Genomic DNA, 12,490 nt, shown 5'->3' on the forward strand with positions numbered 1-12,490 from the left:
CCTGACCTTACATTTAATTGTATAATTTTGCCATCAAATGAGGACTTAATTATATAGTATTACTAGTTGGAATATAAAACAGTTTCAGTACCGAATACATGACAAAAATCATAGATATGGTCAAGTTGTTAGTTTATCTTAAACATAACAAAAGCACCCAGTTATAATTTAATTTACTGGAAGTCGATCTAACTACAACTATTAATTCGATCGAAAGAAGTGTTCTACGATGAAAAATGTCTCGCTATCGATATTTCCTTACCTAAAATTTCAATTTTTTTGTTAGGTCATGCGATTAGTACGTACGATTTACGATTTTTTACACTTATTTCAAACTTAGAAAATATGTAGCCCACACAATCTTAATCGAATTTTATGTAGCTTAAGGTAGCGTAAAAGTATCTACACTAACATACCCAGCGATGAAATATTTTTAGAAATCGGTCCAGCGTGGGTCCAGCAGTTCCTGAGATCAGCACAGATAAAATGAGCGAACCCTATTTCTTATGAATCCACTATGAATGCATCCTAAATGGTTGTTATGGAAACGGTTATTTGTTTATTTACAACTTTTCAATATATTTTGATAGTATTTTTATAACATATATTTAATTTAATAGATGATATTATTTTGAATCTCAATTATGGCACGAAAAGAGGAACCAAAGAGTAAGTAAAAGCTGAAAAGTTGTTCTTTGCAAAACCGAAATTACATGTTCGAATTGAAAAGTAGAGCGGAGCCTTTCAATGGGAATCTGAATCTTTTGCTCACTACAAAGCCAATTAAATTATACTTACCCTATTCCATATAAATGTAAAATATTCTCTACAGTTCAGGCCAACAATGACCTAGAGAAAAAAATAATAGAGGCGTTCGAAGTGTTTGATCATTCTGGAAAGCAAGTAGTAGATGTTCGAGAAATAGGCACCATATTGCGTTCATTGGGTATGTATAATATAAACCTGCCTTTCAATACTTAAATACCGTAAAAAGGCTTAATTTTCTATTATTATTATTAATTTAAATAAGTTTCAAATTAATTTTAACTCAGGATGTTGCCCAACTGAAGCGGAAATACAAGAAGTGATTTTGGCTACAGAAAACAAGGAGGCTACTGGAAATGTTCCTTTGGCAAATTTTTTGCCTTACATGTGTAAGGTGATGATAGAGCACAGGTATATTATATGGAAATTATGTAAATAATAAATATGTACTTGGAAAGAAACTGCACTTAATTTTACCTACAAGCGAATAGTAGTAAAGTTAACTTCTCAATCACGAATAAATAACTAAATAGATTTTTATGAAACTTGGCACGAAAATGTGTGGCTTACCTATATAATATATTGTAATTTGTACCTACAGAGTCTAAAAGTCAACACATGAGATAGGTAGGCTAAGTTTCTCGTTGCATCCGCGAATGAAACGGTGAACCACCTCAATCTCTACAGGGTGTAATCGTTAAGTGTGCACAGGCGATTATTCCGTAACTATAACAGATATCAAAAAACTTTAAACTGATATCGAAAGTATTTAACCTAATGAGTAAAATGGCCATAATAAATTTTTAAAAATAAAACGAGAAATATCAAAAAAACTAACTTGAACCCCTCCCATACATTTAGTATGAGATACGAATATTCCATGTACAAGGGTTGTTCCAAAAGTAATGATAATCAATATTAAACAAGGTCATTACAGTTATAATAATTATGTAGTTCTCTAGATAGTCTTCTAAATAGAAAATATACTTCAATATTTTTTTTCCTAAACTTAAAAAAAAAAACTTTGACTTCATCCACAAAAACCCCTCCACGCGGCCATCACTTCGCTGTCGTCTTAAAATAATTTGTTGCTAAGAAAGTGTTTCTTGTGCCGAGGAAAGAGATAAAAGTAAAAAGGAGCTTTTTAAAAAATAGGGTAGGTGTTCAAGCATTTGGAATGCCAATTTTTGAATTGCAGCCATCGCAACTGACGCTTTGTGATCTGGTGCGTTGTCTTGGTGAAACAGCGTTCAGGTCCGCAGTTTGCCATGTCTCTTTTCCTTACTAACCTACCGCAATCTTTTAATTTGGTCTGTTTAATAAGAGCCCAATAAAGTGGCTACCTTTTTAAAATATTCCACCATAATTATTTCTTCAGAGTCCCAAAAAACTACCGCTTTAATCTAACCTACTGATTTTCACTTTGAATTTCTTCATCGTCACTTTGGAAGCTCGCATCCAGGACATTGATTGTTTTTTGGTTTCAGCATAAACATGGTGAACTCGGGTAACGTCCATGATCACAAAACGTGACAAAAAATTATCCTGATATCATAAAAAATTTAGAGATTTACCCTCTACATGTCGAATCGTTGTTTCTTCTTTTCGTCGGGAATCATTCTGGCACGCACGGTTCTCATTCAAATTAATGTAAATAATTGGAAATGTGGCCTGTTGATATGATTTTTTTGTGATTACTTAGTGAATACATGAGCAAGCAAAAAACATTTGTTTTATATTTTTATGTGCACAGGAAATACCCAATTATTATTACTTTTGGATCAACCTAGTACATTTAATATGAAAGATTTTAGCATTTTCTTTCTTTTTTTGGTTTTCTGCTTTAATTACTTCGCAAATTTGAAGGGAAGTTCATTTAGAAACTGTAAATAGAGCTCCTCATTGTATTGCACAATGAGGACATCACTTCGAAAATCTGCTATGAATACAAAATGTATGGGAAATAAAATGTATGGGAGCGTTTAATGTAACATTTTTGGATATTTCTCGCTTTATTTTTAAAAATTTACTATGGCCATTTTACTCATTAGGTTAAGTACTTTCGATATCAGTTTAAAGTTTTTTGGTATCTGCAATAGTTACGGAATAATCGCTTGTGCACACTTAACGATTACACCCTGTATAACTAATCTAGCAATTTACTGTGACTATTAGGTCTATTAGTAGAAATATTTGATGAAAATCTGATTTTGGCTATGTGACATAGGTTTTATCCAGCTAGTGCAGAGATGTTATTAGCTGCTTTCCGATACTTTGATAAAGAGGGTCGGGGTTACCTCACCAAGGAGAGATTTACACAACTCATGATGGAAGAAGGAGAGCCCTTTACACAGGTATTCTAATTGGTAAAAGGTGTACCTTTTTTACCAATCCAATTCTAGAAAACATTGACCACTCCGAACGGCTCGAACAATGCCTCTTTTAATTTTGTTTTACGCTTTACATAAATCTGATTTCGTTGGAATCGCGAATATCGCTTTTTTGTTCATACGCACATGCTTTTGCTCGGCAAGTTTACTTTACTAGCATATTAGAAATAATTAAAATAGGTATCTCGTGATATCGAAATATGATAATTACAGGAGGAATTTGAAGAAATGATGCAGACTGCGCTCGATCCTGTTTCTGATACGATCACATACGAATACTACATTAATCAACTCATGGTATGTATGCTTTCTAAAAAAGGAAACTTTTCCCTTATTAAATATTTGTTTTCATGTAAATAAGTAAATTAGACTGCATTTTACAATGAAAATGCAATTTCTTTCGACATATTTTTCATAATCTACTTTTTTACTAACATTGAGTTAATATCGTTATTTTATATGTTAGGTGATAGGTACTTGGATTAAAATAAAACAAAATATATTTTTCATTGTTTATTATATAATAAAAAAGATTGTATAATCAAAAAAGTCGCGATCACATGGAATTGGTGAATAATTTAATTAAAATAAATGTTCGACGAAAATAATCTAATCCTACATAAAAATGTGACGAAAATAATCTAATCCTACATAAAAATATAAGTCAGTTCATGGAGTCCTATATTTATTTAAACACAGGTTTAAAATCAGGTGTATAATGAAACAAATTACAATGTAATTACACTTTTTACGTATTCTACGGATTGTTAAGCGCTAATCGACTAGCTCGTCGAGTTTTAATCGAACTTGGTGTAACAGTGGCCAATCTTGCTGATGCTCTAGTAGGAGTAGCTGTACCAGAATTCTTCAAACTATTTTTAGGATCTTTGTCTTCGCTTATTTCTTCTTTAACAGTATCACCATTTTTGCCATTATCACTCGAAGCGTCGTCTTTGCTTGTTTCGTCAGTTTTTGCATCATTATTGTCATTTGGCGCAACTTTTTTCTGCTCTTGTTCCTCACTTTCGTCTGGCGTATTTTTTTCTTCAATTGTTTTATTTTCATCTTCCTTGTCTTCAGTTTTTTCTTCTTCTTCAGCAATAGGTTCCATAGGAACAGCTTTATCATTACTTGCAGGTACATCAGGTGCATCTAACATTGCAGCATCACAACTATTATCTTTTTCTTTTTCCTCCGTATCTATAGATTCTGTATCTTTCTTAGAATTATCAGATGTATTGAGCTCATCAGCTGTTTGTCGGATTGTTGTTAGTAAGTTGGTTATTTGTTCATCCAAATCGGAAGAAAGTAAACTGGTACCACTTGTGTTAATTGATGTATCTTTGCTTTGATCTGGTTCAGTTTTATTAGTTTTTTCTACTTTATCAACATTTTGGTTAGTTTCGTTCCTCACTGGAGTGTTGAGTGGTGTTGTAGCGACTTTCTCACTCGCCTTAGCGATCAGTGTGTTTGTACCTGAATTTAAGAATATATCCTATTACTATTATAAAGGCGAAATCCTATTACTATTATAAAGGCAAAATTTTGTATGTATGGATGTTTGTTACTCTTTCACGTAAAAACTACTGAACCGATTACAATGAAATTTAGCACACATATAGAAGGTAACTTGGATTAACACATAGGGTAGGTTTTATCCCGGAAATCCCACGGGAACGGGAACTATGCGGGTTTTCCTTTGAAAACGCGGGCGAAGCCGCGGGCGGAAATCTAGTAAATAATATATACAGGGTGTCCCACTATTGCTATACTAAGTGCGAAGGAACATGTAGTTTTACCTACACTGATCACGTAAAAAATACTTCAACAACAGAATGACGTCAAAATTTTTGCTAAATTTTTCCTTAAAATCTATGTTTTCTTCTCTAACTTCGCGCAGCCGGCATATACCGCTTCTCTAATATGAGCATTTTGTCTATGAAAACAATCTTAAACGATAGCTCACGTGCTGGTGGCAAAGTTGGTCGGGTTGCTTGTTATGGGTGTACACATAGAGTTTTAAGAATTCATCTACCTATTTGAAAAAAAAAATGCATCTGGAATTTTATAAGTATTTTTAACGTACTCAGCGTATGCAAAACTATAACCTCCATTGAGCTTAGTATACCAACAGTGGGACACCTTGTATAATGTTACTTGAACATTATCATTTAACATTATATATATTTTTTTTATTAATTTCACAACTTGGAATTGACAAAAATAGGCTTAAAAACTATTTACTTTTCTTGTTACTTACTATTTCTTACTATTCCAAAAATACACTGATACTTGACCAATGATTTTTTCATAAATAGCAGAAGGCTAATTTTAGCTCTAGGGAATATCCGCTATATAATATTTTTTTATTTATGACAATATGACCTACCAATAGTTTTACCACTTGCTTCCAGTATCTTATCAAAGCCTTCTTTCTCATTAAAGCCGAGCACCAACAAATTACTGACAGTCTTATGTTTCTTAATACTCGCTGGCTTGAATTGCTCCAAGAAATCATAAACGGCTTGGCGCGATGGTAACTCAGGACGACCAATAAGCTGAAAGATAAATTAATGGAATAAGTAAGGTTTCCAACTGCTATTATAGCAAAACATTATATTTTTAAGTTCAATTATTTTCATGACGTTAATTGCTATATCTTCTAAAATAGTACAGAGGTACAGAATGACCAATAAGCTGAAAGGTAAATTTTATCAGAAATCCACAAGCATAAAAATGATATTTTACCTCAAAGAAAGTACCATCAGATACACATAGGGGTAAAAATTTTATAAACAAGATATTGAGAAGTTGGAAAAATGGTTCAACCATGTTCAGAAATAATCACTATCCATACTAATATTATAAATGCGAAAGTAACTCTGTCTGTCTGTCTGTTACTCAATCACGCCTTAACTACTGAACCAATTTGCATGAAATTTGATATAGAGATATTTTGATACCCGAGAAAGGACATAGGCTATTTTTTACCCCGGGAAATAGGATAGGTTTTATCCTAGAAATCCCACAGGAACGGGAACCATGCGGGTTTTTCTTTGACTGCGCGGGCGAAGCTGCGGGTGGAAAGCTAGTATAGTATAAAACAAAGTCGTTTTTTCTTTCTCTATGTCCTATGTATGCTTAAATCTTTAAAACTACGCAACGGATATTGAAACGGTTTCCTTTAATAGATAGAGTGATTCAATTGGAAGGTTTTAGTATGTAATTTATTAGGTTTTAGACAAAGCGGGCGAAGCCGCGAGCGGAAAGCTAGTAAATAATATATGAAGAGTTCTAATTTACCTTCACAAAGTACGGATAATCGATAATTTTTGACGGCGTAGTGGGTACCGGAGAAGCGCTACTTTTAGTTATCTGTTGAGCAGATTTATCAGCGGCCACTTTTTCTGTATTTTGATCAACTGGTGTTGCTTTATCTACCGATTTTTCTGTATTCTCAGCATCATTTATTTTTGTTTCCTCTTCTTGACATAAATCTATAACTTTGGGCGAATCACAGATAACCACTGTATCGATTTTTTTATTTTTATTATCTGCCTTGGTAAGGTCAATTTTATTGGACATCAATTTTACGGCCAATTTAATTGTCTCTTCTTCGATTTTTGCTTTTGAATCGTAGTACTCCTTGTCCACGTCTAAAACTGTTAACATGTTCTGAAAGAATAACAAGTAGAAAAATTAGTAAAATATATTTTATACAATTTGTTAGACAGAAAGAAATTTTTTTTCAGTGAAATTTCTTTAGACGCGTTGAGAGTAAAATTTCAAGCTCGCGGCGTGGCAATACGTCCCGTCACGTCATGTAGTAAGGCGACAATTTTGGCATATTTGAATCTTGCCAATGAAGTTTCACGTCAGACACGGCGCACACTCTTTTTTTGCATATTAATTATTTTAAATAAAATACTGTTGCAATTATTGCAGACTGCACTTGATACAACTGATTGATTTTTCTCTATAACTGTTTTAGTTGTTTTTTCTTTCACAAACACAAATTATAATCTAACTTTAAGTTAATAATTTATTTGGTTACAATCAAAGTGTTTATTGATATATATGAAATTAGTTAAAATTACAATTGACTTACTGATTTGAACCTAGGCAACAGTTTAGGCAACTTCTCTTCAATAAGAGCTTCCATTAGCTTTGCATACGACTCTGCTTTCGCTATATTTTTCTCAATTTCTTCCACCACAAGATTATCTTTCTCTGTTGCTACTGGAGCGGTTGCATTTGGATCGTCTTCATTCTTCTCCGTTATATCAACAACATTATCCATTAGTTTCTTAATTACAGCCGGATTGTTTTTATTTGCGTACATATCTTTCGCCTAGAAACATGTAAGTATTATAGTTGTCATTTCATAAATATTATAAAAATATTCACCAATTTCATAGATATTTATTTAACGACTTACGTGATTAAATATTTCTTCCAACTTCTTGCTGAGCAATTTTGTGATATTCATCCTAAAATATTTCTTTGGTTCCTCTGAAAGTCGACTTATAAATTAGTATACTGTTTAATTACTTTAACTATACAGTCCATTTTATAATGTAAAGAACCTTTATCTTGCTTACATTCACAAGATTAAAAGTATGTTACAAATGTCAGAATTTTTCTTTATAAAGTTTTCTTTAAAAATTTTGATGTAATTTTTTCAATATCCAATTTTTATTAATAATAATAATAAATTGAATACTGCCAAAGACAGTACATACATACATACAGTCTTTAGCAGTATAGTAACAATGCAAATTGAAAGTTTTCAATATTCACTTTTCATTTAAATATCTGAAGATTATTCTTAAGCCATTATTGGCTTAAGATCTAGAAACACAAACTAAAGTAGGCAAATTATTTTTGTAATAAAACGATTATCATTGAATATTGAATACACAATGAACATTCTATTCATTGCTATATTCAATATTGTGTACTCAAGTTTATTCCATGATTGACTCCAGGTTGTCTCGAGCCATTCATTGGAAATAAATTATAAAATGAAGCGATAACTACCTGATTCGAAGTTGGACTTTTCGCCCAAGGAGGCAAGGTTGTAGTCGTGAGCTTGTTTGCCGAGTTCAAACAGTTCGGTGTCGGTGTCTTTGGGATATTTTTTGCGATATGTATCAACAATATCCTGCACGTTGCCGACCACCTTACCAGTCATGACCCCACGGATCCGACCTCGGATTATCTTCTTAATCATTTTTAGGACAAAGAACGTCAGGGAGGGGTTCGTTCCGCTCGGCTCGAACTGTTTTATATCTTTCATGATCGAACCCAGAGCCAATTCCAAGCGACCGTTCATTTGAGGGGACGCTTTCACATTGGGCTGCAAAATCAGATCGTCATCGACGAGCAACTTTTTAGCCGGTGCCTCGGTTTGTGGTTTCTGTATGTAGGTAGTGCGCAGTTTCGGTTTGGTAACTTTAGTCGGATTGAAATCTTTCCGCGGCGGCAAAGATTTCGGAGGCGGCTTTGAGTTCTGCCGATTCGGGATATTGGGCTTGGATGGTTTGAAATTGAGTTTTTGCGGGTCCATGTAAAGACTGAGGAGCGGTTGCGGTTGTAGTGCCGGTTTAGGATTTTGGTAGTTTTTAGGTTTGGGAGGGGCACTATTTTGCGCCCATGGCTCGACTCTTTGCGGCGGCTCGTATCGCCGAAGGGGCTGAGGCGCTACAGCCTGGCGTTTAGTGCCCTGAGGTCTATAGTAGTTGGAACTATCATCATAGTCCTGCCTGTAAGAGTTCTGGCTATAGGAGCTAGAAGGTTCTTGTTGGTACTGCCTCTGAAAATTAAGTGAAAATATGGATATTGTTAGTGCGATGCCTCCGGATAGCATATGATTCAAATTTTGCTCAGCAAAACATTGAATTTTATTACTTATATTGTACTTCAACTTGTTTTATCGTAAGGCTGGGTATTCAACAAACATCTACATTATTGATGAATGACATCATTAATGTAGATTATCTTGCTATTGATAAAACACAAAAACAAGCAGTAAGTAACCAAATGTGGATTTTTGGGAATTTTTTTAAATTCATCACAACATAGATGATGCATCTTAGGTTAGAATGATAAGTTGGATGACCAAAAATTTATCTTTTGAAGGATTTTTAAATAAAAAATACATATAAACAAACAAAGAACCTCCTCCTTTTTGGAACTCTTACATCATATGTATAAAGTATGTTAAATGAAATATTTAACATGGAAAATTCATTCAAATAATTCATGTGTATGGAATATTTACATCAGTAAATTTCAAGGAATATTCAAAGTCAAAAGTTTCTTCATAACACAGAAAAACTAAGAAAATGCCATACCTATTTGGCACAAAATTTTGGGATGTGTTTGCAGTAAAACCTTTTTTTTTTAAGATAAAGTATATTGAAAGAAAAATGGTAATGGGATAAAGAATATGGCAAAAATGCTTTTCAAATCCTTTTTGTGATTAATAAAGATTAGAACCAACTTGGTAGAGTTCCACATTTAGCATTTAGAGGAAAAATAAGCACAATATACTGAAAAAGTAGACATGATTCACATCATGAGTCACATCTAATGCTGAATTAAAAATAGTAATATATGTTCACTATAAAAATTATCTTCAGATATAACCTAAAAAACTGATAATTAAATCCATACTAAAATTATAAATGTCAAAGTAACTCTGTCTGTATGTAACAGACATACACACTGTATTACTCAATCACGCCTTAACTACTGAACCAATTTGCATGAAATTTCGTATAGAAATATTTTGATACCCGAGAAAGGACATAGGCTACTTTTTACCCCGGGACATAGGATAGGTTTTATTCCCGAAATCCCACGGGAACGGGAACTATGCAGGTTATTCTTTGACTGCACGGGTGATGCCGCGGGTGGAAAGCTGGTATTAATATATAAAAAAAATATTTTGGATTAGTTACACCACTTGTAACTCAAGAAGGCCTCAATGGATTTAAATGAAATTAAATAATGAAATTGTCTGCACTTGCATATGGGAAATAACTGTTGTAAATTTAAAAAAAAAAATATTAAAACATCTGCCAGGGTAAGCTGTTAATCATTAACAAAATGTATGTTATTACCTTTAAGTTGAATTGTCGCTCCCTATTAAGCAGCTCATGCTCCTGTTGTATCATATCCCTTTTCCTTTTCAAGATCTCCAGCTCAATATCTAATTCCTATTAAAAAAATTGTATATCTAATAGTGCACTAAATAAAGGCTGGTTCACACTTTGATTAGTGCGAGTGCAGGTGATTAGTGCAGGTGTTTAGTAACTACGTGTGGACAGCGACTGTTTAGTGCAAGTGTTTAGTAGGCTGTGTAGTAAAGTGAATAGAAGCGTGTTCTATTTTTTTGCGAGTGGACTGCGAGTAGCCACGTCCTGCGCGCCCTCCCTTCCCCCTCACTCGCAGTGTGCCTGCCTAAACACGTCTGGACACGAGTGTTTAGTGTTTAGTGTTTAGCGTAGTGTGTAGCGTCGCGAATTGCACCATTGACCTGCACTCCCACTAATCACCTGCACTCGCAGTTGAATTGGACACTACTCGCACTACACACCTGCACTCGCACTAATCACCTGCACTCACACTAATCAAAGTGTGAACCAGCCATAAGTTATATACAAATATGTACAACACACTATTTTCTACTAACATGACTGAATTTACTGACTCTTATTATCCTGTTTCGTATTAAAATTAAAGAAATAGTAACTGGGGCATACATATAATACTGTGTAGTGTGTTCACTGTTCATTGTTTCTCTGGACTTTATACGGAAAAATGACACGATTCAATTATCGATAATTTTTATGAGTGTACTAGGGCGTTAAATTGTAATAGCGGTATTATCAGTTCTTTTACTTCAAGGAGATGTATATTTAAGACTTACTCTTAGATGATTGGTCATTAAAGGACCGCCTTGTGGGTTATTTTCTCGGCCATGGCCTCTCTGAGATGATCCCCTGTATGAACCGCGACCCCTCATGTTTTTGCTTTACAAATTTGACGGATACGAAATATTAATAAACTGAAGTTGAAGATGATTTCTAACGCAATTTAAGTTATATATTTTATATAAAGTGCCCGTGGCAACAATAAAACCGCCGCTGATCGTTACCGACGAACGCCACATAAAAGTTACAATTTGACATTGAAGTATGCAAATGCACTATGCAATTTGATTGTTTCTCTGACATTTGTATGCAAAAGTTTTTTTTAACTGGCAAGAACGACAAAATTAAACGCTTGCCGCCGCGCCAGTCAATCATAGCTAAATGAAACTTGAATGAACTCAGAACTGTATTATAATATATAATTTTAAATAACTCGTAGGCATCTTATTTTATAATTTATAGGCAATTTACCCTAAACAATTTCTAATCACTTATATTTCCCCAAAAACCTCGCTACATTAAAGAGAATCTTAGTTAGTTCTAATTCTATTCAGGTAATTAAATATTAAAGTATTATCCTAGGTTGCCCCCAAAGATGTTTATGATATAGCTGATGCGCAAGAAGCAGAGAGAAAAAGGCTAGAGGCCGCAGCACCAAAGAAGAGACGAGCGTCTTCGTTATTGCGCGCTGCCCAAAACTAACTTATCGTTGAGCATTTTATTTTTCCCACTTACTAGATAAAAGTAGCATAACATTGATTCTATTATAGTAGTAGGTAGCTGTAATTTCTACTGTAAAAAAGTAAAACATACCTTTGTCTCTCAGGATTAATGTTTATGAAATTGAAAGTTATATGATATTGAAGGAATTTTCAACATCAGTTTAGTAGTTTCAGAACTTAATAATTGGTAGAAACAAACAACAAAATCTTTCCTCTCATAGTTTTCTCGATTTAATTTTAATATCATTTAGAATGTTTAACAACATAAAAATAAATAAATTGTGTTGCCAGTTATAGTACTAGAAAGTAGAAATTTTAGTTTCCTAAGTTTTAAATTCCCTAGAGCCTAGTCTAGAATGAGTCCAGACAAAAAATACTTTAGCAGTTTATTTGATGGAAAATGATCGTTTATAATTATTATATTATTGTGTTTTATCGTATTATATGTATAAGTTTTTTTGGTTCTATGTAGTATAGTCTCTCAGAGTATAGTAGTCGTTAGTCTTCCTTAGCATTATGATATGTTTGTAAAACAATAATCAAAAAGGTAATTTTGTTATTTTTCAGGTTGAAGATGAAATTGCCGATACCCCGTCGCCTCCGAAGTAAAGTGAAATTTTTGTTGAAACATTAATACTCATTCAGATATTTCAATAAATTTATTATTTATGAA

The 12,490-nt window shown here is 33.5% G+C and overlaps 2 protein-coding genes across 3 annotated transcripts; one reads left to right on the forward strand and one right to left on the reverse strand.

The window, feature by feature from the left end:
* The first annotated feature begins 577 nt into the window (after positions 1-577).
* Positions 578-12,460, forward strand: LOC123703871 (dynein regulatory complex protein 8). 2 transcript variants are annotated; one of them, XR_006753060.1, is made up of 7 exons: positions 578-669; positions 833-946; positions 1,053-1,176; positions 2,993-3,119; positions 3,369-3,452; positions 11,706-11,803; positions 12,385-12,411. XR_006753060.1 is itself a non-coding variant. In XM_045652056.1 (7 exons), exons 1-6 carry the CDS (start codon positions 645-647, stop codon positions 11,795-11,797), a joined length of 594 nt encoding a protein of 197 aa, XP_045508012.1. In that variant the 5' UTR covers positions 578-644; the 3' UTR covers positions 11,798-11,803; positions 12,385-12,460. The 2 variants fall into 2 exon arrangements, 1 of the variants encoding a protein (XP_045508012.1); XM_045652056.1 differs by having other exon boundaries at positions 11,678-11,803; positions 12,385-12,460.
* LOC123703867 (uncharacterized protein YFR016C-like) lies at positions 3,656-11,345 on the reverse strand. Its single transcript, XM_045652051.1, has 8 exons — positions 11,092-11,345; positions 10,283-10,378; positions 8,196-8,970; positions 7,594-7,667; positions 7,264-7,506; positions 6,459-6,830; positions 5,545-5,713; positions 3,656-4,631 (listed from the first exon to the last, which is right to left on the reverse strand). The coding sequence occupies exons 1-8, from the start codon at positions 11,185-11,187 to the stop codon at positions 3,913-3,915; spliced, it is 2,544 nt and encodes an 847-aa protein (XP_045508007.1). The 5' UTR covers positions 11,188-11,345; the 3' UTR covers positions 3,656-3,912.
* Positions 12,461-12,490: the final 30 nt, after the last annotated feature.

Source organism: Colias croceus, chromosome 27 (assembly GCF_905220415.1).
Source record: "Colias croceus chromosome 27, ilColCroc2.1".
In the NCBI taxonomy this organism is placed as follows: domain Eukaryota; kingdom Metazoa; phylum Arthropoda; class Insecta; order Lepidoptera; family Pieridae; genus Colias; species Colias croceus.